This window comes from Labrus mixtus, chromosome 2 (assembly GCF_963584025.1).
Source record: "Labrus mixtus chromosome 2, fLabMix1.1, whole genome shotgun sequence".
In the NCBI taxonomy this organism is placed as follows: domain Eukaryota; kingdom Metazoa; phylum Chordata; class Actinopteri; order Labriformes; family Labridae; genus Labrus; species Labrus mixtus.
Window position 1 is genome coordinate 7,330,068 of NC_083613.1, and position 23,499 is coordinate 7,353,566.

At 39.1% G+C, this 23,499-nt stretch overlaps 1 protein-coding gene across 1 annotated transcript in view; it reads left to right on the top strand.

Annotated features, from left to right (window-relative positions):
- The first annotated feature begins 5,232 nt into the window (after positions 1 to 5,232).
- The window catches only part of slit1b (slit homolog 1b (Drosophila)), a 71,838-nt gene continuing 53,571 nt past the window's right edge, over positions 5,233 to 23,499 (top strand). Inside the window, exons 1-4 of the mRNA XM_061049262.1 lie at positions 5,233 to 6,107; positions 19,498 to 19,569; positions 22,372 to 22,443; positions 22,542 to 22,613. Of these exons, the coding sequence (XP_060905245.1) occupies positions 5,863 to 6,107; positions 19,498 to 19,569; positions 22,372 to 22,443; positions 22,542 to 22,613 (461 nt within the window). The 5' untranslated portion in view covers positions 5,233 to 5,862. The remainder of the gene's footprint in view (positions 6,108 to 19,497; positions 19,570 to 22,371; positions 22,444 to 22,541; positions 22,614 to 23,499) is intronic.

Consider the following 23,499-nt stretch of genomic DNA (forward strand, 5'->3'; position numbering starts at 1 on the left):
AGTCTGTATGTGTTGCATTAACTTTTTTTTTCTTACATACATGTGAAACATTATTTTTATTATTATTTTTCACTGGTATCTAACTGTACTTAGGGGTGTAAGGGTTCACAGGTGTGGTTTTGGGGTCACGGTTCAATTAGAGTTCAACGGGAAAAAAGCAACAAAAAGTCCTGAATTCATCTTTCTATGTTTCTCTAGTTTATTTTTGAACTGACAGTAGTGCAAGTTCCAGCTTGTGTTGTTTAGAACTTACCTGGGATGGTTGGCACAGCATGGAGTGTATTACACATTCAATACAATAGAGGAAAACCAAATGATACAAAGCAACCTGATAAACAATATCACTTAACGGTCTGTGTGTCATCTCGCTGTGATATATATTATTCTTTGTGTTTTTTTGTGTCTGTTACTTCGTTCTTAGTTTGCTGTTTAAAAGAGGTTAGCAAACAGTTTCAAGCATTACCACCACACATTAATATTTTATGACTTCATGCAAAGAACCGTGACATCCGGACCCTGGTGGTATACACGATACAAATCCCTTTACACCACTAGTACTTGTAAATGGTGACTGAGGAGTTCTTCTGTACGATGTGAGAGCACTTTGGTGATGAAAGTACGTGAATTTTGAGTCTCTTTAATCTTTACATTCAATTGTTCGTTGCACTTTTGAACGGGCAAATGAGACATGGAGAAACATTTTCACACCGAATGTGCATTTTTTTTTAAAGGGGAAACTTTAATCTTAATATTGTAGAACATCTTTTTTTCATTTTCTCATGATGAACTCATCTGTGAATGCTCCAGCATCTGGTTCAGACTGTGGTCTCCTGTTTGTTTTTTGTAATCCCATGTAAAATAAGTTAACCTTGTACAGTTGTTTGCTTTTTTTGTCAAAACATCCTCTTTGGATTAAAACTTTTTTTATGTTTTCCTACTGAAAGTCTGTTGTTTGAATTTTGGTTTCTTTATTTTGCTTGTACTTTTCTAAATGTGTCTAGTTTACCCTTTTTTACACACAGTTTTAAGGGCAGGCATCCGAAAAAAATAGAGGAGGAAGATTTTTATATTATATTGATATAATTTTTATTGATGTAATTCTCAGGACCCACAAACACCTCCTAAATGAAAAATCACGGAAAAACATTCTAGAAAATTTCAACCATTTCAACCAAATGTATTAAATAAATAAATTTAAAAAATGCTGTTAGGAGAAAAGTAACTAAACGCTACAGTATGTCAACATCACAAAACAAAGTAGTCAACAGGTTTGTCTTGATAAGCAGAGTATTTCATTCGTTCAAGCACTTCCCTGCTCACACACACGTAGATTTTTGCTCTTCCTTTTTGTCCTCAATGTAAGAAAACCTATTAGTGGTGTTGTATTTCTCCATGTTAACTGGCAGCATAAGAACAGACCTTATTCATCGTCTCATTCTTTTCTTGTTGTTTAATGTCCTTTAAAATAAAATAGGAGCATAGACTTTTTAGTACAGCTGTCCTTTGTCCCTGACCCCACATCCACAAGCCCCTAAAAAACACTTTAGACAATGCTCTCATCATTTAGCGCGCACACACACACACACACACACACACACACACACACACACACACACACACACACACACACACACACACACACACACACACACACACACACACACACACACACACACACACACACACACACACACACACACGTTTAATTTGCAGTGCATCTATAGCACACTAGAGGGCGCTGCTGTATAATCTAGAGTTGTAAATAAGATCAACATTTCTGTTTTTCTTGCTGTTTCTGTATTATTAGAGTTTCATTTCATGAAAACAGTTACAAACATCAGTATTCATCACTGAAATATAATATATTCATCAAGAATCAAGAATTATTTATCTTTTTTTAAGATATATTTTTTCTTTATAGGAGAGAAGGTGGATGGAGTCAGAGATCAGGGAGAGACAGAGTGGGGGAATGACGTGAGAAAGTAGCCACAGGTCGGACTTGAACCCGGGCTGCCTGTTTTGTGGACTACAGCCTCTGGATATGTGGCACGCAAACTAATCATTAGGCCACTATAATGAAGCTTTAAACAGAGAACAAATACAGATCTTCAGTAATATTTTGAATCTAAAGCTGGCTTTTTGTATATTAAACCAATCATTTGTTGGGACAAAAATACAAGTAGTTATAATAATACGTCATCTGTGTGATCTGCTGTATGGGAGCATGCCAGTCAATGCCTTAACATTTCTTTGTTTAATCAGGAGAAAACTCTTTGAGATAAAAGAGTGTCCTGGCCAAGAAAGACAGCAGCACAGTTAAAGTTTTTGGAAAATAAAAGCTCTTTTTGGACTCCAAAGCAAGGCATGCTTTGATCCTAATATAAAAAAATCTATTTTAACGTTCATATCGACTTCTGAATAAGAGGTTGAAAAGATAATCATTCTTTGATTAAAGAGCCCATGATATCGGTAGTTAGATAAAGACCTAATCAGTGAAACCTGGAAAGTTCAGATTGAAGTCAAGCTCTGTGACCCCAAAAAACAAACGACATGAGGTGAATTATGTAACACTAACAAACAACAGTGTGCTGCTAGCAGGTAGAAGAATCCTTTTTCATAGTTGGTAAAATATCAGCAGTCTGTTTTTTCAACAATATTGATTTAAAATCACACTTGTATCAGAGGGTACTCAGTATCTAAAATGGAGAGGTATAGAAATTGTAGTTACATACAAAAACTTAATGTGACCTTTTTACATTTTCAGCAGGCAGGGATCTGAACCTGACATCAGGATATATAATGTGAGTATGTTTGAAAAGATAGACTTCACTTTAGTGTGCAGAAATGATACTTCATTTCAAAGCAAATGGTGCTTGGTGCTTGCAGTGGAATAATATCCTGCACAGTACAAAACATCTTATGAAAGAACTTTGAATTACCAAAACAGTGCTACATAAAAATCAAATGTGTGCACACTGATTGAGAATGAAGCATCATCTTCTCTTGTTGGTCACAAGTGTAGAGGATCTTGTGCTGACTAAATATTTCAGAACATGTTGGACGTGTAAGACTGACTAAGCAGCATCATTCTCACCAAGGAGAAGCTAAACCTGTGTACTGGCTGGCTTCTCTGATGATTATTTGAACTGCTTACTGTTGTTTATTTACCCATAGCCATCATTTTACTCATATTGGCTGTTTGCTGATGATACAGATACATCCACATGTTCTCTCCTCAGAGCTGCAGAGACCATAAAGTCTCTTCTGTATTGGAACAAACGTGTCGAGACTATTCTTATTGTGAAGGCCCAGGCTACTGTGGATGTATAACATATAAACTTTAAGCATTCATTCTGCCAAATATGAATACTTTTTCAAATTTTTGCCTCACATCTGCCGACCACAGTTTAATGTGAGAATATTTCTTTGTTAACTGATCATCTATTAAAAAAATCTCATCAGGAGAATAGTTTGCAATTATCTAATTTGTGGATTTAATTGTAAAAAATAATTAAAAGTATATTTAGTGGCTCATTTTTTGATTATTTTTTGTTTGTTAGTGGTGTCATGTTTTGTGCTGATATGACTTGTAGGGATTTACTTCTCAACAAGGTCTTGTGAATTGACGCATGTTAGACAAAAGCATCTGCTCTGTCCTTCCCAAAAATCAATTCAGAAGCGCCCCCCCCCCCCCCCCCCCCCCCCCCCCCCATCCCCGCTACAGAAAGCTATTATGGCCCCCAGGAATATGGGGGTCCAACCCCCCCCTGGAGATGTCAACATCTCGTCCCTCCCTTTGTTGCAGATTATCGCCAGAATGAGTCACTCAATTCAGCTGCAGACGGGTGCTGCCTGTGGCCAATTTGTTTTCCATCACTTGTGAAGGGCGGCTGGTTAAATGAACCCCTCATACAGAGTCTGCAGGGAGGAAACAAAGTGAGGCCATGAGCAATAATCACTCATGTATAATGGTAAATAAAAAGCTGGTTTAAACTGTGCCCTCCAGCTGCTGATCCTCATACTGCAAACACTTCATCAAACCAAAAGAGTCCTTTTATTCTACATCACCTAAGGATATCTTGAACTGATTTCTTTTACTGAATTGAGATGTACAACTTCTGGCAAAAAACCTTGAAGTCATCCTATAACAGGTCATTTTGAAGGTACTTTGTCTGTCCATGACTGAAACCTGTGATTACTTCATAATTGATTAACTTGCATATTTTTCACAAAGAAGACATTCATCTTTTACTCCATACTAAATGCCAGAAATGGTAACAAAGTAACGATTTCAGAAAGGCCAAAGTAACAGAGACTCTTCATTCACTATCATACTAGACAAAGGAAAGCAGCAAATCCTCACAATTACGAGGCTGAAACAAACATTCTTCTTCGAGGCTTCAAAATTGTCAAGGAGATATTCAGCATGATCTTCAAAGGCCAGTTTTAAAAAAATAGATTTCTTAGCAAACGAAAAAGTTTTTCTTGCAGCCTTAGAGCTTTCAAATTTTTTCCCCACAGATAGCTTTGGTGGAAGATTCTGGGTTGCTTTTGCCTCCACCACATCCCTGATGATTCACACTCTTTGCCTCTCATCCATGGTAATATGGCAATCGCAAAAAGCCTAAACCGGCATTTCTTTGGAGATTAAAAATCTCAGCCGGGCTCCGTTTGAATGTCAGAGCTTTGCCAGTGATTCATAATAGACTTCTGAGTAAGCTCTCTGGCAGCTTATGGCATTCCAGTTGTGCCAGTCGCACAAGAACCCCCCCCACACCCCCCACCCCCTTAACCAAACCAAGTTCCTGCAGCCTCGGTGCGCTGCCTTGGCACTGATCCGTGGCAAAATAATATTATCATTTTTCACACACAGTAGAACTCCCTCAATGCTTCTTTTATTCCACTTTTCTTCACAAATCCTCCCTCCTTTTCCTGGCCTCACATTTTTCACCAGCACTTCCCCTAGAAGCTTCAGGGTGATCACGATTTCATCTCCTTCCTCCCTCCCTTCCTCTCTCTCCCCCTTTTTCTTCCTCTTTTTTTTTTTTTTACTCATCATGTCCATGCAGCCTTGGTTCTTTTCTCCCCCCCCCCCCCAGGGAGGAGAGGAGAGCGCATGTGGGAGCAAGAGAGATAGACAGAAATAGGGAGAGGGGGAAGAGAGGGAGAAAAAGGCTGCCGTCACTTGAGGTGCCGGCTCCCGCTTCTGCTGTCACTGAATTGATGTGAGTTCACTCCGGGTGCTGCCGCTACTGCGTTTGTGTGTGTGTGTACATGTATGTGTGTGAGGGGAGGGGGTGTGGGCGTGTGGGAGGAGTCTCTGTGCTGTTATTTGTAAAGGCTTTTGATGGATGATTGCTCTGTGTGTGTGTGAGATAGAGGGAGTGAGGGAGTCCCCCCCCTTTCTTTTTTTTTTTCTAGTGGCTCACTGTTCAGTGCACAATGACTCAATGAAAAGTGGAGGGGAGAGGCAAACACACTGTACGGCTGATGGCGAGAGAGAGAGAGAGAGAGAGAGAGAGAGAGGGAGACACACACACACAGGAGAGTAGAATAAGAGAAGCCAATTGGAGTGAGCTCTAAAGCTGGGGACAAGAAGAAGAAGAAGAGGATATACTTGTCTTTTTCCTTCTCTTTTTCTCTCAAAGGCCACTCCGGGATCAAGTGGCAGCCGATCATTTTGTAGGGAACTTCACCTGGCTTTGCCACTGTCTGTCTCAGCCTTTAAAGAATTCTAACTATTGCACTTGAAGCATTTTGTCCACTTTTCCAAGAGGTTTAAGTGCTGGTCAGTCTTCCCCAAAAGAAGAAAAAGGTGATAGGATCTGTCAGCTGGTTTCTGCAGTGCAGCAGGAAAGAAGGATGCCTGCTGGGAGAAGCAGGGATGGAGCCGGGTCAGGAGGCTCCGGGATGGTCACATCCCCAGGTTGGTCTCCTCGCTCCGGGCTGCGGATGCTGCTGATCTGGGTCGTGCTGGTGCTGGTGGCAGGTCCATGCCGTGTGGAGGCGTGCCCCTCCCCCTGCAGCTGCCTGGGGAACACGGTGGACTGTCACGGCCTGGGGATCCACTCCGTACCCAAAAACATCCCCAGAGGGACTGAGAGGCTGTGAGTAATCATGAATCTACCACATGTGTATTCAGATGCTCCTATACTTGTGAGGACCGTAGAATAAGAGATGCGTAGATGAGGGGAATCCTTCAGTGTGACGGCATGTTGCTGCTCCACACTTAAAGGAGCGCAGAGCTGTTTTAAAATCTCTGCTCAAAACTAGATCATAGGTCCTCACAAGTATATCAAACATGCATGTGTCTGTTTGTGCATATAAAACGGATGTGTGTCAAACTTGAGCGAAAGCATGGGATATAAGCCAAACTGCTCTCCAGTGATCAGTTTGATTCGTGACTCACCCTCTGTGCTGTTATTTCACACTGTAGTATTTGTGTGTGCGCACACTTTTGTGTAAATCCAGATTTGTTGCAGTGTTCCCTCTGTAATGCTCCTTCCACCTCTTCCTTACAGTCGTCTGTTTAACATCATATCACACACACTTAAATTGTCAACTTAACTCCCATTAAGCTGGTCTGCAGCGTTACTGCTCTCTCCTGCATATTTTCCTCATTACTTTACCTGTTTCATGAACTGTTTAAACTCCTAATCATCCTCTCTTCCCTTTCTATTTCTACTCTTTTTACTTCTTCCCTGTATGTCGTTTCAGCTTTTACTTAATAAGTACATAAGTCGAATGAAAAATGACAACATCATCTCATAGTTTGAGGCTATGTTGTTCATTTTAATCTTTTAAAAAAACTGCTGATAAACGTCATGACACATGTTGACAGATTCTTATAATTCATATTTGTATCTACACTTACACTCTAGAGACTGTCAAATGACTAAAGACATGAGCAGTCAATCACTGCTGAGTTAAGATGGCTTGTTTTACAGTGTTGCAGCATTTAAACAGTAGAACATGTCTAACTATTCAAACAGCTGAAAATGTCATACTGTGTCTGTCAGGCATACAGATTATTTCATGCTGCAGTGAGCTGCTGTAAATAAAAGTTTCTCTCACTTCGTCATGGCAGCCCTTATGGTCACCTCTTTTATTCCTTTCTATTGGGCTCTAAGCCTTTATTTGGATAGGAAAGTGTATAGAGTAGGAAATGAGGGAGAGAGAGAGAGTGTGGAATGACATGCGGGAAAGGAGCTGTAGGTCGGCCTCAAATCTGCTTGGAAGAGTGTAGCCTCCGTACATGGGGCAAGACCTATATCCGCTAGGCCATCTGAGCTCCATAATGGTCAACTTTTTTTTAGATAAAATTTCCGGGAATCCTTCATCTTATGTCTGACTTTCAGACAGATCACATTAGCACATGTGCTGGCTTCTATTTCCAATAGAAATAGATACACTTTCAAGACAAAAAAGTGAAACAGTCGATAGTCATACCTCTCAGATAGTCTAATACATTGTTGCTGCATGGCTTCTTGATCTGGTGTTTGATAATCATATAAACCTAGAATACCTGTCCTGCTTGCTGTAGATAATTTCTCCTCCTTTTATTGCTGAATGTTCGATGCAAATTGTCAAGTTTGATGGACCACCACTGCTTCAAATTCCTACTAGAGCCCAACTTTAGGTCATTTTTGCAACGACACCATGCTCATTTTCCGATAGCCGATTGTTGTTATGTTGCCTATATGGCAACATTTCCGCTGAAAATATAACTTTTATATATAATTTTGCATACATTTTGCACAGATAAAACTCTAAAAAGGTATTCAGAAGAGTACTTTCTTAATCAAATCCATTTTCTAAAGAACACTTAACTTTTCACGTTGTCAACCAGTTCTCATCCAGTTTAATATCTGCTTAGGAGTGATGCTTTGCTAAATGTACTGCAGACAGTAAACTATGGAGTCAATATTCTATCTTATCAACAAACTACCTGAAGACACCATGTCTGTGGCTCCATTAAGTGCTTCGTGCTATGTAAAGTTTGTATATATTGACAGTATCAGAATACAGAAACTCTGATTCCATAAATCTGAAGATGAATACGTATTGAAGTTTTCAGGGTGGACTGTGTCGTATATAAATAAGGCAACACTTTACATGTTGTGCCTCACTGTTATGTGCTGAGTAAGTTGTGTTTATACTGTATGTGGCTCTCAGTACAGGGTGAACATGTATTGGTTTGTATATTGTGTGTGTTTATTTCAGGTTCTAGAGTGCCTGTGTTTGAATAATTGATGATTGTCAGGGGTGCCAGCAGAGATACATTATCCTGCCTGCTCTCTGGTTTACTGTAGCGTGGAGGATGCTTTTTCACCCTCTGAGCTTGATAGCTTTATGATCGGGGACTATAGGGCTCGGGCCCCCAGGTCAATGAGAAATGGCCCGGAAAAAACTCTGAGCCTGCAGACCCACTCGGTCATTTTTCTCTTATATTGCTGAGATGGTAACTGTTCCTCTGCAGAGTAATAATAATCGACAGAGAGGGGAACTGAAAAAAAAAAAATACTCAAGCATTTATCGTGTCATCTGCAAAGTCTATGGATACGATGAGGCAGTCGCATGTTTATGTTGTGAAACATAAAATACATTAACCACAATATCCTCCTCCTCATACTTCCAGATCGCACTGTGCTGGATCAAAACATTAGCATGCAGAATGTAATGTTTGGTCCAGCCATCTGTCACAGTTTAAAGGTCATTACAATGACAGAAAAGGATTGGTGTCTGATGATTTGTCATAAAGTCATGGCAGATATAAAAGGCACCATGATCAAATAAACAGAAAGACAAATCCACTTGGAGGACATGCAGCACAATTTGTTACAGCCGGACATTCACAATTTTGAACAATGGATCACAAGATTAGTTGGTGATTTTTGCCTATTGTGAGAATGTGTTACTTCAGCAGTTTTCTATAAAACAGAGAAAATAAGTCCAATATCCCAGTCCCGTTTTCCATAATAAACAAATCTGCAAATAAAAATGCTTCTTGAGTTAGTCTTTTTCAAAAGTAAAATAATGAGTCCATAGTGTCTTCATCTCAGCTCTGCATTTATGCTGTACTTCCTAATATGAAAACTGTACATACCTAGCAGACAAAACATTTTATTTTCATGTGTATGTTCAGACTCAGAAACATCATAAACATGGTAGCTTATTTTTAGAAACAAGCTAAGCTGCTTTTTATAGAAGACTGTATTGTTATGAGAAACTGTGTATATTACCTCTGGTTATTGTTCTTTGAGTCTGATCATGTTCTAGTCTTGATTTTTATGGGTTTCTTCTTAGAACAATGCTACAACTTCTCACACATTGAGATGAAAATAGTGCCAATAGTTGCCCACTTGAATGTGATGTGCACTTCACTATTCTATTATTGGTCTAGACTGATTATTTTCATCTTAATGTCAGGCTGTTTTTTTTTTTTAAAGAATTCTCAGATCACTGGCGTTGCTACAAAGGTTTTTTTCACCATCTTTAGACCGACATGACAAAGTTAACATGCCCTCTCACTAATAAGATGAGTTATCTAGCTATTAAAGTATAACCAAAACACAGAGCTGAAAGAAATCTTCAACATCAGCTTGTTCTATTAATCTTTCCAGGAGGGCTGCGTTACAGAAAGGTGATTCACTGTAGGATAAGCGTGGCCCAGGATAATGATAACATCACAATACAGGGATTCTGTATTTATTTACTGTGATTTGATGTCAGTTTCTCCTCTTATCATGCTTCATCTCTTCACTTATTTTGACCACTATCAGATATTACCCAGCTGTCCTCTTCTTTTATCCCGCTGTCAACTTTTTCTTTGGCAGGTCAACTTACGTTAACGTTACGCGTTCATGTCATAAGCGCCACCGCGAGGAGTCTTGAAGTAGTGATACTTTGAGTCAAACTGGCAGGGTAAATAAAAACAAAAATATATTGATACTTGGAACCAGCGATTTGATGATTGTATCCCCTATGTCAGGATGATGATATATTGCTGTATCAATATATTGTCACATGCCTCTAGTCCTCTTAACAATCCCTGGCAGTTCTCAAAAATACTATTTCAAGCCCTTTTAATGTAAACCTATTTTAAAATGTGTAAGAGGGACAGTTTTTCAATTACTGCCTACATTGAAATCCCTAATAATTCCACTGTGTTGGGATGGTGACATTCATTTCAGGAAAGTTTTCTGAAAAAAATCCCATGTGTCTTTTTGTGACCAGTGAGGGTTAACTGTGCACATGTAAACATCGCCATTATAACCAGCTAGTATTCCTTTTAACCTTTTGACCTCTGGACAGTTTCCTCCTCTGAGAGCTGCAGCAGCCATTCGCCCTGCAGACTCAGACTCCTGTAGTGGAGGGAGAACTCATTAAACAGCTATTTGTTAAAGGGCTTGTCTCCCAATTAGCATGTAAAGTGATCTGAGTGTGTGTGTGTGTGTGTGTGTGTGTGTGTGTGTGTGTGTGTGTGTGTGTCAGCTGGACAGTTAGCCACTGGGGGAGAGTCAGTGTGTGTGTTAGAGAGACAGACTTTGTGTACGGTATTCCCTGGGAGACGGGCGATAATAAGAGGGTCATTTATCAAGGTGACTCCACCAGTCAAACCAAACCCCCCACTCCGCTGTTGGATCGTCATGGTAACATTGAAAAAATGGATGCCCCTCTGGGCCCTGACGAGCTTTGGTTATCTGAGCAGAGAAAAGTGTGTGAAAATGAGACACAGAATATCTGAGACGGACGTGTGAAGCTAAATGTATGGCCAGGTTTCAACACTTCAATAAACGAAGGAAATGAACATTTAAGAAGATATTGTTGTAAATATGCATACAATTCAGATATTTCCTCTTGGTCATACTATTTTGCTGTGAAATCAGACAGATTTGTCAGCTTTACTCTCCAGTTCTCTGTTTCTTGACCAACTAACTACCACGATCAAGAAACACTAGAAAAACAATAATTCATTAACTACAGTACTTCTGTTAATACTTGCACACTGGAAATGATTAAAACACATTATAAACTGGATTTGTGTTGATACACGGATGTATCTCAGACTTCTTATGACAAGGCGTTCCTATCACATGAATCCTTCTGTTATGAGAACAGCCCAGAATACACTTAAAGTCATTGAGAAAGTTAAGGGCGTATATGAGAAGCAAAACACTTACTGCGTTGACCTGCCCGAGTGTTCAAAGTTTTAGAACATTACTTGATTGCCTAACTTTTATGCAGGACATTTTCCTGTTGAGGATAATAAATACATTTTCAGAATTTTAAGTTACAGTTTCAGTGTGAAAAGGTTAAGCAGGTTCTCCCCAGACCCCAATTTACAACATAACAAAGAATCAAGTTTGTCATTTAGTAACGACATTGACAAGACTGAAAGCTTTAAAAAAAATACTTCAGACTGATTCTACGGAACACTTTTATCTAAAACAGTGTACATCGATTGTTCAGTAGTGATTGTCAAAAGGAATTCAAAGAGTAAATCCTCAGTTCATGTGTGTGAACTTTTCTCAGCTGTCTCTCTGTTTGTCTGAACCTAAAAGAACCCAGTGAACTCTGTCAACGTGTGCACGTTAAGGAGGGAATGTTAGAAAGTTAAGGCCTGATTTAAAAATAGAGGGCAAAACCTAGTGAGGGCAGAGCACATATTCTTGTGTATGTGTGTGTAGGTGTGTAGGTGTGTGTGGGTGTGTGTAGTGTGGCATTAGTGCAGACTTCCTGGATACCCACAACACAAACATAAACAAATGAAACCAGCGAGACTACCCAGAGCAATCTGTCGTACATCTAATAATATAAAAAATCAGACTGTGTGTCTGTTTATTTCTGTTTCTGGATGTATCATTATATAAATTGGGCATGATTCATTGAGAAAAATATTCATCTTGCTGTGCACGCAAGTGTGTCTGCCAGTATGTGTAGCTGCCAGTGAGGCATCTAATTGAGTGTGAGGAGGATTAGCTTTAGCACAGACACAGCACGCAAAGAGAAGGAAACAGAGCTGCCATATAGACGCTTGGAAACTCAACAAAAAGAAAAAATCAATTTAGTGTGTAAGACTGAAAAATGAACTTTTGAAAACACAATAACATGTTACACTGAAAGTTGAATTTCTCATACTTTGAGTAACACACCTATAAAAAGTTGTTTGTCAGTCGATTTACTCTTCCATGAATTGGAATTCGAGAGAGAAAATAAGAGAAAGGTATCACAGACGAGGAGACACAGTTGTGTCAGTTGAAGGAGCTGAGCATACTGAAGGAAGTAAATACCATCTACCTGTATCACCACCTACCATAGTGTAATCGGACATATAAATAAACCGATTCTCCATTGCTGCATGTAAGTAAGTCAGTACATTTTATTTATATAACACTTTTCACAGACATTAGCCACAAAGTGCTTTAAAAAGGCGTAAAATACAATAAACAGTGGTAATAATGGTGTAATTACTGTAATAGGAATAATACCAACAAGAGCACATAAGAAAAACAGTGAAAATAATGTGAACAGGGACAAGGCCATTGGCCAATTAAATGGTCTAATCCAGTTATAACAGTAGCTCGACTTAACAGCGCATGTAAACGTCCAAGCCTAGATGTCCTCTACTGTGTGCTGGTCAATGTGTAAGGTTCAGAAACTTCACATGTTTAGAGTTAAAATGTCCAGATTAACCTCATAAGGAGATATCTGCATATACTTCTTGATAAATTCACATGAGGTTAAGTAATATACTACATGCTTCCTGAGATCTAATGGGTTCTGAGATTGTATTTCGGCCAGTTTGTACTGCCTCTTTACTTCCCATGAGGCCTGTTCTCCTGCATGAAACTAAATCCTGCTCAAAATAATCACTCAAAACTACTTCAATTACAAACATACTGTAATATGAATGGAAATCATGTATTTCAATTTTCCACTTTTCCCTTGTCTACCAATTTGTCATACATGAGTCTTCTGTTTAAACTATAAACAGCGAAGACATGCTAATGTAGTAGTTCAGTGATTATAGCAGCAAAACAATATATCATTCAAATCCTTGTTTTGACATGGTTGCAGTAAATCAAAACCTCAGTAACATGGAGCAAAACGATCAGTGGGCCAAGAAACCAGAACTATAGTCTTCTATTACATTAATGCCTCTCTCTCTCTCGCTCTCTCTCTCTCTCTCTCTCACCAACCCACAGACTGACTCACTTTGTCCCTGAGTCTCATTATCAATGATCAGCAGGTCTCTTCCTCCAGCCATCTCTAATAATCATCTCACCATTTACTCTGCAGCCCCCTCAGCGGGAAAGATGATGTTAGTGAAGTCTCATTACACTCCGATGTGTCTCTCTGTGTGTGTGTGTGTGTGTAGTTGTTAATATTAGTCACATCCATCAAGCTGCTTCTGAGAAAACGATCAGAAGAGCAGAGTGAGCAGGAGAAAGGAGGAGAGGGTGAAGAAGAGGTAGATATATGAAAGGCTTTCAGGGGAAGAGGAGATGAGGAGAAAGACAAAAGAAGGAGGAGAACCAGAGGAAGGACAACAATGAAATATTTGTCATAAAGTCACTAAGAAGAAGGAAGGTGACCGCAGGGATTTTTAGCAAGATTTACTTAATGTTAAAAGCTCCATGGACTCAGTATCTTTTCTTTCTCTGTTTGCAAAATGACTGTTCAGGGCAGCAGAATATTTGCTGCCACTCAGGTATTTAAGAGAGAGTTTCCTTGGTGTTTGTTTGGAGCAGTTACCATGGACTTTGTAGATGTCTTTCCTTCATTTGGTTTGTTTGACTTGGTAAAAAAAAAAAAAAGTCATGTTAATGCTGGCTTTCACTAAAGATCGACAGAGGCAATGTGATTAGGATCATGTATCATAGTGGTTTGTTCTGGAATGAAAATAAACCAAACAGATTTATAATGTGATGTTTTGCAAAGGACTTAGTTTGAGCACACAAACTCACTCAGACTTCACAATGAGCTCGTCACCTGTTACATTTCACCACCCATGGCAAAGCAATACAAGCTACAGATGTGTGTGTTGGCCTTGACATTTGCTGTGGTTTGTCACATTGTTGGCATGTTTTTCTTCTTGAGGCAGCAGTAAGTGATTGCTCAAGGATGAATTCAAATACGTTTCACCTGCTTTGTAAGACTGGTTCACAGCATACCATAGACTCTTCTACACCAAAAACACACTAATCTGATTGTTAAGAGACTAAATGTTTCCCATTTGATAAATTGCCTTTGCGTGATTTTAAATGTCAATCTAAAAAAAAAAAAAAAAAAAATTGTTGCAGCAAGTACGATGTATCTACAGTTGGTGGCACAGATTTAGTAAAGGTGTAAAATTGCTGTGGCTGTTGCTTTTCGTTTAAATGATCGCTGAGCTTGGTGTTAGGTGTTTTGTTTCAGTGCACTACATAGTAATTGACATCTGGTATTTAGTGGTTAGAGCTCATGATAGAGGTGGACAATGTAACCTTGGCTTCATATCACTTTTTTGTGTGCTTTTTGCGGTAATGGTATTACAGTATTCAAATAGATTGGGGGCATTTAAATGCATGATTATGCATATGGTCTCCTCTTTTCCCTCTCAGAAAAAACCTGCAATGTGATACTCAACTCATTCTTGAGCACGACAAGAGAGAAAGATGTTTTTCTAAGTCACCATGTCTTTCAGTTCTCAGTATGTTGTAGCTTCTATCTTAATCTGTGTGGCTTCACGTTGTGTTTCTCTCCTGCAGAGTTGTGTTGACCCGGAACAACACATTTCCTGATATGGCTCTTTCAAACTAGAAAGGTTTCAAAAGAATTGCCGGACATCAAAAAATGTGTTTAACATGAAATTTACATTTTCGCTTCAGAGGAGCTACACTTTACAGCCGCTTGTCACGTGTCACAGCCAGAGCCAGCTTCTTTTAGCATCTTTGACTTAAGACAAGCGACTCATCAGATAAAACATACCTTCAGCAGGTAGACCTGTTGTAATGGGGATGAAAATATGTCCCATTCCCATGGCCAGGTTAGTTCGACACAGACAGAAAGAGAGATGCTGCAAGCAAGCACAGTCACTTAATGTCAGAGAGGGGAGAGAGAGCACGTTTACATGATTGTTGTGACAATAATCATCTTCATTAGCCCTTTCCATCGTGCAGTTTCACAACAGTGCGCTATTAGGCGTCATTAGGCCTTAAGACATTCATCTTGATGAATATATTTTAAACTGGTAATGACAGTTTGTAAAAATCCATGTCATGGCAGAATGTAATACGAGTACTGGTATTGATACCAGTTTACCGCCCTCAACTATGCTACAATGACCATGAATGGTAAAACAATCTGAGGTCAAACAGAAATTCCATCATTTGAGCAGTGTCCAAACTCTTTGTTTGTTACACAAAGCTGTGACGTTGTTGAGGTTCTTTCACTGGAACCAGGCAGCCTGGACTCCAACAAATCAAATAAACTATTTCACTGAAATTGAATTGCCTTTTTCCAACTTAGCTCAGATCAAATAAATAATCAGATGAAAGCTTCATTTATTGAACGGGTATTGCTGTGTCCTAAACAGCTGATGAAGTAGAAATGTGTGTGCTTTCTTTGTTATTGATTCTGAGACTTTATTGTTACTCTGTTTCTTGCTCAATATTGCTCATTGTGGTTGTATGAGGTCTTTGTTTATAGTTCATGCATACTCACTGGTCCCTGAATTGAGCACATACGCACCATTGATTTGCAGATTAAATTAAACCACTTGGATGACATTTGTGTCCTTCAATGTATTCATGTAATAATGTATTTAAAGCCCCTTTAAAGGCAGCTGTGGATCTTGTGTTGCCATTTAGTATCTTAAGGCCATGCATGTTTTTTTTTACTGCTTTGATGGTAGTGTTAAATACAAGTGTGGATAGTGTTTAGATTTGATCAACCAATTGATTGAATGATTTGTTCCATAAATGTGGAAGTCTGGATGTTTAACTTCAGCCTGGAGAAAGGTCTGAAAATCTGCGTTTCAGGCATTCAGGGGCTGCGAGCCAAGCTGCTGCTAACTTGAGCTCAGCGTGTTTATCTGATTACTTAAGACCTAGATGTGTGAGTAGGATGACTGAAATGTTTTGTTTTATAAATAATATTGTTTAAACAACCAGTGGTGGCGATAAAATTGATCTAAGAGTTTGGTGTGGCACTTCATTGGAAAATGTAATCTTGATTTTTAACAGTCAAACTGTATTCAAATGAAAAATATCCTGAGTTGTGTTTGGGACAAACGTGTGTGAGTGTTCTGGAGTTTGAAAGTGAATTCTGATAGTGGGACATGTTTTTGTTCATGCTTAGAAAGTACTGAGGTTTGATGCTGCTCTGCTACAGGATCAATACTTCGTCTTCTCACTGTACATTTATTTTTTTCTACATCCTTCCTCTCAAAGCCACACCACCGTATCTCATCATCGTCCATCGCCCGCTCCCGCTCTGCCTGAACGTCAGATCTAACAGTGGAGAGCTGAGCAGAGCGGATCAACTGCCTCACTGCCCACTCAGGCTGCAATTGTGTGTGTATGTGTGTGTGAGACGCGTTCTGCTTTAATGAGCTATTGTTTGCCAGAGTCGCCACTCGAGGGGAGTCTGTCGCTCTGCTGACCCCTGACCCCGCCATGCGGCACAAAACTCAATTAAGCACGCCTCATCAGGGCTGTTTGTGTGTTCCCTGGTGTCTCTGTCCTCCTCCTCACACAACAAAGATAAATCTATCGAGTGGTTAGCAATTAGCAGCTTGTATATTCAGACTTGGTGTGTTTTTTAAGCATCTGAACCTGCTTTTATAGTGTCGGACAATTTGGTTGTCGCTGGCATTACATTATTTTCCATCGTAATGCTTGTTTAGCCCGCGCAGTCTAACTGTCAGGGTGATTTCACACACATCCAGGGAGTGATTCTGGACCCCCCGCCATGACCCGTCTCCATCCGTCCTCCATCCCTCCCTCTGTCCAAGCCAATCCCTTGCTTCTGCTCCCCCCCATCCCTCAGAACTATACCTCCCTCTCCATCTTCAAACTGTAAAGCCTCCAAAAGTCTTGTTTACTTCCAACAATTGTCTCACTGTCGAGCATTTTTTTTTCAAAAGTTGTAGTCTTAATTCAAGTGTAACAATCTGCTTTTACACACACAGAATGAAATGTATTTGTGATGACTGCGGCTCATCGATCACGGCTGAACAGGCTGCAAATTGGTCCATTCCAGTCACCAGCTGGTCAATCAGTGCACCTCTAATGGGAATTACTACTCATTTAGTGGACTGAATGGAAGAAGTAACATTCTGTCGTGTGCCGCTTAGTGGGCTACTCCATTGTCTGTTTAAGGTTGCCCATAGTGTAGAAAATAAGCCCATTCTTCTTTGATTTATTATCCTAATTAGTTTAATAGTCTCAATCTCTAGTTTAAAATCTTCTTCAATACAGCATGATGTTGATTTTATAAAATTTGATCCTATTTAGAATAGAACAGACGATAAAGCAGGACTCGTTTCAGGCCATGGCTAACTAGTGACTGACAACTTAAAAACTGAACAATGCCTTTTTCAACATTAAGTAAGTCAAAAGAGTGGGGTGTTACATTTTTAGTATGTACGATTTGTTTAAAGCCTTTTTTAAGATAGCAAAAAATTACATTGCAAGTTTATGAAAGTTACAGAGAATAGCAAATGCAGCTTGCAGACCATCAATTAGTGTTTACTAATAACTTGGTCGAGACAGTTTGGAAAAATAACTGTTGAAAAGCTGTTTCTGATTCAGCTTTGCTGCTCTCATTTTCTATTGTTGACATGCATTTTGCCTCTTGTTCTTCTTTGCAGTGGTGTTTTCTTTGCGTTTCCATGGATAAAGTGTAGATCCGGTTCACACACCCAAACCTCAACATCCACTATTTTTCCCTCTCTGTGACTATCTTTCAGTCTTTCTTTCCCTCTTTTGCTCAGGATAGGACAAGGTCACTCTCTGCTCCACCCTTTACAGTAGTCCAGGAACATGACACTTGACACACACACACACACACACACACACACACACACACACACACACACACACACACACACACACACACACACACACACACACACAGGTACGCACACAGGGTTCAGTTTCAGTCTCGTTGCACAAAGCCTCGTGGGAAGAGTGACATCATCCCCTCTCTTTATTCGCAGATGTCCATCAAGGTAGACAATGAGGTCATAGGGTTAAACCTGACTGTGCCAGATAGTTGCCTGCTCTGGTACAATATCAAATAACACACACTAACAAAAGCTAATACCTGAAGTGTGTGTACAAGATACCTGCAAAAACTGCTAGAAATTACAATATAGTGGACCCTTAAAGAGAGCATTTAAAAAGAATATGAAAAATGTCTTGAGGACAAACATGAGGCTCCCGTCAAACAGCAACTGTTTCATCTCAGCAGGAATGTCATACTGTACGTCTCACCAAATGTCCAAATAATTTCTTTGGTTTTTCTTGTAACTTCAAACTGACGATAGTGACTTCAAAGTTAGAAAAAGACAGGTCGTCCTCAAAGTGAACTCCCACTGAAAAGACTTTCACAGTGGGAAATCAGGGAAAATAACTTCAGAGAACAAGAACAATGTCGTGTATTGTAGAGGGATTTTTTTTTACAGGCGAAATACATAGAGGTCCTTGTCTTGGCATTATCCAACTTTTTGTACAGAAATCAAATTAAATAATAATAAAAAAAAAATTGGTTATTGGATGGTTAAAATTTTAGCAGATGTCAGTGGAGTTTCATCTTCTGCACGTCAAACACTAATCAAGGCTTTTGGGCTGTAGACTATGGACCTGAAGTGCCAGCTTCATCTTGAAAGTGGATTTGTGTTAGAATTCTTCATTAAGGATCAACACTGTGGAATAATTATCCCACCAATATATTTTGTGTTTAAGAAGTTTAACTCTGTACAGTAAATGGGAATTTTCCTTGAAGAAGCAAAAGCGAAAAAAGACAAAATGCTACACTGCAGAAGTTCTACTGAGTATTGAAGTTTTGTATTTTATGATTATAAAGATTGTTCCTTCTGTGAGGTTAAAAAACTTACGTAATTTAATAGATTCATCGACATCCTCTGACAGTAAAACGCATGCAGGATGCTTGCAAGTTGGTTAGCAGCATCCTTTATTGTTGCATTTGTGTTTCTTCTGTACTTTTTGGGGTGATAGCTTTTCAAATAGAATTTTTCTAAAATGTCACGATATTCCCATGTTTATTTTGTGTCTGTATTCTTTCAAAGTTTTGTGTTAATGTGAGCAACCTGAGAATATTCATGTGTTTTTTTTAATATGCACACAAGTATGTATTTAAATATTGTTCTAGTCCATGTTGTCTTGCACATCTCTCAGGTACTCAATGTTTGAATGTATTCATGTTCCCCACTGTCCTCAATTTAGTTTCCTGTTTTTTAATCTGCTGTTGTCTTCTTCTGTTTTACAGTGATCTGAATGGAAACAATCTGACAGTGATCAGCAAGACTGACTTCTCTGGTCTCAAACACCTCAGAGTCCTGTAAGTCATAGCCCGTTTAATTTTTCGGCACATTCTGGTCTCAAGGCGGTTTGCATAGCATAGGCACAAACTCCCTTTTTTCTTGTGTGTTGATCAGCACAAATGACATGGCAATGTAATTAAAAAACAAGTATATTTCATGGTACTAATTGTGGTTTTTGAAATGCTGATAGTGTAAAATATAGAGCCTGAATGTCCACTGTCAGTGGAGTAGTATTGATATTGACATCATACCACTGGTGCTAACTAAAACACACATTAGAAATACAGACAAAATGTCAAAAATCCCTCAAGTTGGTACAGTCTACATGAAAACATGTATTTGTGTTTGTTTTGTTTCCTCTCACCAGTCATCATCTACTCTGACTATGATTGCTGTCAATCATAGCATTATATCACTAATTATCATCAAAGTTCTTATTAAAACTGAACTTCTCTGAAAATAATCATTCAAGCGTATATCAACATAAAAACAAATGATAATGACAGACCCATTGTTTGAAAAAAATGTCTTTAACATGTATTCTGACGTTTGAACCATGTCCCATCTGTTAACATGGAGGAGGCGGGCTTTATGATCTATACTACAGACAGTCAGTAGGGAGAGCTCTAACAATATGCAACATTTATTTATGGTTTTGTTATAGGTATCTTTACTTTGGGTAGGTTTAGGCACCACATTTACTTCTTTGGGTTTCCAAAAAAAGATTTAACATGAAGCTAAAATAATACTTTTGTTTTGATTGTTGGTTTCACACAGGACACAAAAAGGTTATCTGTGCACGGTCCACAGAACGAAAGTACGAAATGTACAGAATAGTCGTCCATGTTTTCTCAGTTAGACATACAACCAGTTTTCCACTTGCTAACCTGTTTGTGGATTGTTTGGAATATGTGACGTAATCTGTCAACTGGAAGGTCCAATACTAACTAGCTGAAGGGGGCATATCACTACCTACCTACCTGCCCATAAATCATGCTTGTAAACTGGGACAAGTACAGTAGTCCAATAAAATGCCCTAATCTAGCTGTTAATGTAGCTCAACTTAAAAGTAAAATATGCATCCTTGTGCATGAATCCTTGTATTTGAAAAAGCTCAACTTTTCCCATGACGGCCAGTAGACTGGGTTAGTTACATATGCCTTTAGTTTGTACAATTTTGCTAATTTAATTTTAGAAACATGTCTTCTAGGACAGCTGTAAATTGGTCCAATAGATTTGTGAGTTACTAGTTTTCCTTTCTGTTTTCTTGAGTTCAAACAGATGCACTTGTGGTTGTAAAGAGTCCTGAACTCATCGTACAGCTGCAAGGCTCTTTGTTTTCTGAACAACAGCTCGTTATGTATGCAGAGATTCTTTCCCACATTTCTTTGTTAGTTTCAGTCTGGTAGGAATGTGGGGATCTTTCCTGTGGTTCCATCAAAAAAACCCAAGGGAACAGAAGGATGCTTTAGCTTAGCAGCGACACATGAGCCACCCAGAGGTGCTTGTTGGGTGTCTGTGTCACTCACATTTACGACAGGAAGGAGGTTTATCCGTGACCTTTTAACCCCAAAACATAGTGCCCTGTGGGAGAGGCTGATCTGATGGAGGTTTCCTGTGTTAACCTGAGGTCTTAGACTGTGTGAGTGTCACTGATGGACATGAGGTGTGAATGGGATGACATGCCAGGAGACTAATGACATCTCCAGAGGCACACTCAAAACAGATTAGCAGCCTGCTGGGAGCCCAGGGCTCGTTTCTGTCAGGAGGGGATTGAGTGTTACACCGATGGTTTATGATGCGGAAGTCTGCAGAGTGTATTAATCAAACGTACCGACTGAAGCAGTAACTGTGGGAAATAATGCGTGCTGAGGCTTTGTTTTTCCAATTTGATTAACGACACGATGAAAGACATTACATGCAGTCTTTTGTTTTGGTTTGTGCAGACACTCACTTCTCACTTCTCCAATTTACTTCTAATGTCTCCATTAAATAATTAAACGTTCTGTTTTTTTCTCCCAATACACCCGATGACAAATTGATGCCACCTGCTTGCCGATAGATTCATATACTTATGACATCGCTGTTTATTGCTAGTATGTGCTGATATATTCCAGATTAACAGTTAAGGCATCAATGATATTTTTTTTTATTAAACAGGCTTTTAGTTTGAGGAAAATAAAGCTATGAGGACATTTTGTTGCCCCTGCCTATTTACTGCATTTCCATTTGCATTGCTTGCACACCATTTACAAATAAGTCTCTGAGTAAATAGTGACACAGTTTTAATTGCAGTTATGCCTAACGTGTGTTTTAAAGTAAAAAAAAATAGTCAGGGTTGTACCTCAGAATTTTTTAGTTGAATCAGATTTACTCTTTCTTTCTTATTCTGTATGTTTTGATTTCACCCTGTATATACATTTCTGTCATATCAGCCTAAATCAGAATACTTTCCAACTAATGTCTTATTTTATAGTAGATGTCTGGATCTTAAATGATCACAAAAAATAAGCTGATGGAGAAACCCTGATTTTTAATTTAGTGTTATTACTGTTTGAACGGCCTGGTTACATTTGTTTTGGAGAGGATGTGGATAATTCTTCTGTTAGTACATAGATGAATGCTAACCTGGGAACAAGCTGAGCACCTTAAAATAACTAGCTAGTGGTTGTTCAGCTCTTTTAATAAAAAGAATGTATGATGAATACTGATAAATATTGAGCAGAGTCAGTTTAAAGTTCGCTGTAGCTTCTGAGAGTGCTGTAATATTTACTGCAAACACATGCACATTGACAGTATTTCTTTCCTTTTTATTGCAGTCATCTGATGGAAAACCAGATCAGTATCATTGAGAGAGGAACGTTTGATGAGCTGAAGGAGCTGGAGAGACTGTGAGAGACAATCACACACATATGTACACTTTGCATGAGAGAATGAGGCTTACATTTCCACTTTAATGACATTTTCATTTTTAATTTTGTCCATCCAGGCGCCTCAACAAAAACCGTCTCAGCCAGATTCCAGAGCTGCTGTTTCAGAAGAATGAAGCCCTGTCTCGACTGTGAGTACTGTCTACCAAAGCTCTGTAACGTTCTGTCTTGTACTTTACAGCTGACATTTGAATCATGTCCTTCTAACCCTACTTCCACATGAAGTGTTTCTTCATGTGCAAAAACAGCTTGTTGGACAAACTGTGTTATACTGTGTATGGGTGTCACAAGTCCTGAATCCAGGTCAGGAGCTGTTGATAGCTGACACATAAAATCATACGACGGGTGTTGAGAAGGATTTCTGATTATTTGCCTTCAGCTCAAGTCGATCCATATTTCAGTGGCCAACCTCTGGTCTGCTGAAGTGTATGTATCGTTCATGCACAGCCCTTGTTACTCACTAGTTACTCTCCAGACACGGTGTATCCTTATTTTTTTTTACATTTTTTAACTCTTTCTGTGCAAACTACAGCATACAATTTAAAAAATGAAATGTAGGGCGTCCAAAGTTGTATAAAAATGTTTTCCATTTCATGTGTGTGACAAACTTAAACACAAAGATGTCTTTGTGCAGCTCAAAAATGTAATATTTGTTGAATAATGTCTAATGTTAAAAAATATGTTCCTTTGAGCCACTGATGAAATAGAACTGGATACCACTTTACAACTCAACTGTGTACCTTCCTTTCATACCCCAACACTGTAGAATAATACATTTTGGCTGTATTTTAGCTAATACTTGTCAATGGATATTTACAATCGCTGATATTTGTTCAGTTTTAAGCAATAAACCACACAAACAGAAGAGCAACAGAGACATTTGCTGCAGCTTCTGGCTGTGTGGCTGCTTCTCTTTGGATCAAAAATTGACCCATTTTTCTCACCTAGAAAACACCGCAAATAGTCTCCCCTCGGACAGCAGACACAACACAAATCACTCACAGACTCCCACAGGAG